Raw genomic sequence first — 4488 nt, forward strand, 5'->3', positions numbered from 1 at the left:
GCCCTAAGTACACGCCGTCGTGGCAGCCGGAGAGGTTTTGGCACCCAGTTGGTGTGATGTCGTGGCTGTCGGAGGAGCGCTGGAGCCTGGCGGAAGGATAGCTATCGGGGAGGTTGAGTCCTTGCTGACGTCCTCTTGCTTCCGTAAGGGGGCCGAGAGCCGCCGCCGTCAGGGAGTGTGCGGGGCGCTATCATTGCCTATCTGGCGGAGTGAGCCAGATGGGACACCGGTCTTGTTCCCCGTAGCCTGAGTCAGCTCGGGGTAGGGTAATGATGGCGCCTCCTGTTGACGTGGCTGGCCCGCGCCCTAGGTTGGGTGATGTGGAGGCTCCTCCGAGGCCGAGGTCGAGTCTGTCTTCCGTGGCCGTGGTCGAGTCCGAGCCCCTGGGTCGGGTGAGGCGGAGACCGTCGGCTGAAGCCAGGGCTGAGTCCGAGCCCTGGGGTCGGGCGAAGCGGAGTTCGTCGTCTTCTAGGGCTGAGCCCAAGTCCGAGCCCTGTGTCGGGCGGAGCGGAGTTCGCCGTCTTCCGGGGCTTAGCCCGAGTCCGAGCCCTGGGTCGGGCGGAGCGGAGTTCGCCGTCTTCCGGGGCTTAGCCCGAGTCCGAGCCCTGGGTCGGGCGGAGCGGAGTTCGCCGTCTTCCGGGGCTTAGCCTGAGTCCGAGCCCTGGGTCGGGCGGAGCGGAGCTTCCTATGGCGCCTGCGGCCGGGCCTGACTGCCTGTCAGCCTCACTCTGTCAAGTGGCACCGCAGTCGGAGCGGTGCAGGCGGCGCTGTCTTTCTGTCAGGCCGGTCAGTGGAGCGGCGAAGTGACGGCGGTCACTTCGGCTCTGTCGATTGAAGGGCGCACGTCAGGATAAAGGTGTCAGGCCACCTTTGCATTAAATGCTCATGCGATTTGGTCGGTCGGCGTGGCGATTTGGTCAGGGTTGCTTCTTGGCGAAGACATGGCCTCGGGCGAGCCGGAGATATGTTCGCCGCTAGAGGGGGGCCTCGGGCGAGGCGGAGATCCTTCGGGTTCGGCTGCCCTTGTCCGAGGCTAGGCTCGGGCGAGGCGTGATCGAGTCCCTCGAATGGACCGATCCCTCACTTAATCGCACCCATCAGGCCTTTGCAGCTTTATGCTGATGGGGGTTACCAGCTGAGAATTAGGAGCCTTGAGGGTACCCCTAATTATGGTCCCCGACAAGAGCGCATCCAGTTTTTATTGATGCCTGACTTTAGCAATCACTCCGTATTTTGATCTATCATTTTTATAAGTTTGACTTTATGGGACTTATTTTAGAAACTTGATCTCACAAACTTTCTCTTATTTGATCTCTGTATGATGGAATTATGTCATTTTATAATCTCTGTTCATTCAGTCAATCGTTGTGAACTCTCTTCTAATCGCTCACTTCATTGACCGTGTTGTACCAAGACATATTTGCATGGAGTAAACAATAACATCAGTTAGCCAAATCAAAAATATATTATACAGAGAGCGGAGACAATCAATAAAAAATCTTGAATTTTTTATGGATAGTTTACGTGGGTATTATTGTAAGCCATCGCAACGCACGGGCAACCGACTAGTACACTTTAAATGTTTGATAACTACTTGTCGTCTTCAGCTTTTTTAGGATCACTTGTCATCCTTACTTACAAAACGGAAATGCTTTACGTACAAGCCATTGAATTACGATCAACATTAATCTACGGCTGTTGGTGTCGCTTATTTTAAATTAATGAATTATGAATAATTAAACAATCTTAGTCCTATAAAAGTCTACTGCTACAGTTATATGTGTAGCAAGCAGCAGCGCTCTTTACAAAACTACAATTCTTTTTGGACGTGTATCTTCTGTGATAAAAGCCCGTTCAGGAATTAACACCCAGTTGTTTTAGCGTGGCGTTATGGGCTGGCCCGCGAAGAAATTTGGTCCATCGATATGCACGAGGCCTATCTGATCCTCCTACCAGGCAATCTTTTTCCTCCCCAATGCCGCCGCCGTTTCCGCCGTCTACCCTTCCGCCGCGTCTCCTCGCCGGCGGCGACCACCACCCGCCCCCGACCTCCGCCTCCTCCCCGGAACACCCCTTCCTCTCCGCGCATCTCGTCCTCCCCTCCCCGTCTCCGTCCCCCGCCGATTTCTCCTCGCCGCACCTACCCCTCGCTCTCGCCTTCGCCTTCCTCACCGAGCCTTCCCCGCTCCCGCGGCGTCTCCTTGTCGTCCTCCACGCCGCCGGCGCACGCTTCCCCGCCTTCTACCATGCCTTCGCGTCCGCTCTCCACTCCCTTCCCTTCCCTCTCCTCCTCCCCCACCCGCGCACCCGCCTCCTCCTCGCCGCCTCGGAGCTCGCCCGCGCGACGGCGCCGGGGTTCGCGCCCCTCCTCGCCTCCCTCCTCCGCCGCGTGCCGTTCCCCGGGGACGCCTGCTTGCTCGATGTCTTGCACGAGCACGCCTCGTTTATTGCCGACGAAGAGCCCCAGCTCCTCGCCACCGCCGTGTACGCCTTCCTCCGACTCCTTTCCAGAAACCGCTTCGTTTCGGCCTCAGGTAGCGTCGAGTTGAAGGATTGCGAGGAGTGCAAGGGTGCCAAAAACCTGCAAGAATGCAGGGCAAAGCTGGTGTCTTTCTGCATCTCCATGCTGCAGGATCACTTCCAAGTGTGCGCACTGCTCGGAAGGGACCTTGTAAGGTCGCTCCACGAGCTGGCGCTGGTGCCGGAGTTCCAGGTGTTGTGGCGAGACTTGATACTTGACCATGCTGCCAATGTCTGTCGGATCGGCACACCCCGTTGGTGCACTGTCGTTTCCATCACGTCAGAGATGGAGACGCAGCTCTTGTTCATGATGAACAATGTGAAGTGGGGGGATCAGAAGAGGTACCAGCTGTGGTTCGCAAGGAAGCACCTGATGGTGCCTGGAGGGGAGGAGAGGATCCCCGACATTGTAAGGTTCATATGCTGCGGGCACCACCCGACCAACGAGGTCATGAAATCTGGTGTCATTGCTCGCTGGGCGGTTGTAGGTTGGCTGCTGACGAGTTGCAGCAAGGGTTATGTTGTGGCGAATGTGAAGCTGGCGCTGTTCTATGACTGGTTGTTCTTCGAGGACGGGATGGGTAGTGTCATGAATATTGAACCTGCTATGCTCCTGATGGTGAATTCAGTGTCTCAGTACGCTGATATCACGAACATGCTGCTTGAGTTCTTGTTTCTTCTGATTGACAACTATGATGTGCAGAGGAAGGAGGCGATTGCACGCTGTGTGAGGAGTGCGTTTGGGGTGCTGGTGAAGAAAGGAGTGGTTCCGTCATTGGAGCCATTGACAGGTTGTGACAAGTTATCACCACTGCTGAGGCAAAAGCTTCTGGCATTTTTATCTGATACTTGTGAGGCAGCTGAAGAAGCTTGTGGGAAGACAATCAATGAGGTTTCTAAAGGAACAGAGTTGAACAAGAGAATTTGCTGAAGCATGCACACAATTTATGGTTGTCACAACCATCTCTACGAGGAATGAATTTAGCACCTATTCGTCGGGTTTTCCTTGTTTTGGAAACTTTCGTAGACCTGTAAAGAGGAAACAGAAGGTGCTTTGGGTATTATATAAGGACAAGGGAGAGGTGAAGAAAATTTTGGAAGCGGCAAGCATAAGGAATGTGAAATATGTGTTAATCATTGACTTGCCCTGTTACCTGCATGCCAGTTTCTGGTTCATATTTAGAGACAATGAGAAGAGAGAGAGGAAGGATGACCGAAGTTGACATAGAGTTAGACATGGAAGGAGGAGATATACCCAAAGATTTAGTCTTGAATAAAAGTGCATGAAAAGCAGCTATCTATGTGACCGAACCTTGACTTGTGGGTTCTATCGGGTTTCTACCTTAATTTACTTGGGATAACAGTCTTTGTTGTTATCACTGTTACTAGGTGAGTGCCCGTGCGTTGCGACGGTAGTAAAAAAATTTGTATAAAACATAAAAACGAAACGACAAACATCACTATGATATGTAAAATCTGTGTGGTAAACATTATCAATATCACACAAATTATTCCTAAAGAGTCAATTTAGAGTTTTGTAATGACAGACAAATGTGTCGATAACCATACACTAGTCTAATCCTTTTTAGCGATATTGATAAGTCGTTGTTGTATGTTTGCAGGGATGATATATCGGCACGAATTGTCCTCATAACTTAACAGATCAATCACAAAGTTCCTTGGAAGAATCTTTGCATCCTACACATAAAAAGATAAGAGAACAAAACATCAAATTTATATTATGTAACCAGAATGTATGTTTCAACATGAAGCGAACGTACTACACCCACCCTAATAAATTTCATTCGTCTGTCATTCCCCCACATGGTCATAGCTTGTAGCACGAGGTAGCTGGTGTTAAGCCAATAGAATAATGTTTGACACGTAGCTCACATCATGCGACAAAACCAGTCGCCATCAGCCACACATACCACAAGGCTCTGGGAGACCGGAACATATGTTGCCCAA

The 4488-nt window shown here is 51.9% G+C and overlaps 1 protein-coding gene across 1 annotated transcript; it reads left to right on the forward strand.

The window, feature by feature from the left end:
• The first annotated feature begins 1899 nt into the window (after positions 1-1899).
• On the forward strand, positions 1900-4061 carry LOC103647022 (integrator complex subunit 3). The gene has a single exon (XM_008671595.3). It carries the CDS (start codon positions 1976-1978, stop codon positions 3449-3451), a length of 1476 nt encoding a protein of 491 aa, XP_008669817.1. The 5' UTR covers positions 1900-1975; the 3' UTR covers positions 3452-4061.
• The last annotated feature ends 427 nt before the right edge of the window (positions 4062-4488 follow it).

The sequence above is a fragment of the Zea mays genome, chromosome 2, assembly GCF_902167145.1.
Source record: "Zea mays cultivar B73 chromosome 2, Zm-B73-REFERENCE-NAM-5.0, whole genome shotgun sequence".
In the NCBI taxonomy this organism is placed as follows: Eukaryota; Viridiplantae; Streptophyta; class Magnoliopsida; order Poales; family Poaceae; genus Zea; species Zea mays.

Bases quoted from the DNA above. Each gene is read 5' to 3' on its own strand.
- LOC103647022 (XM_008671595.3), top strand. From the start codon at position 1,976: ATGCCGCCGCCGTTTCCGCCGTCTACCCTTCCGCCGCGTCTCCTCGCC.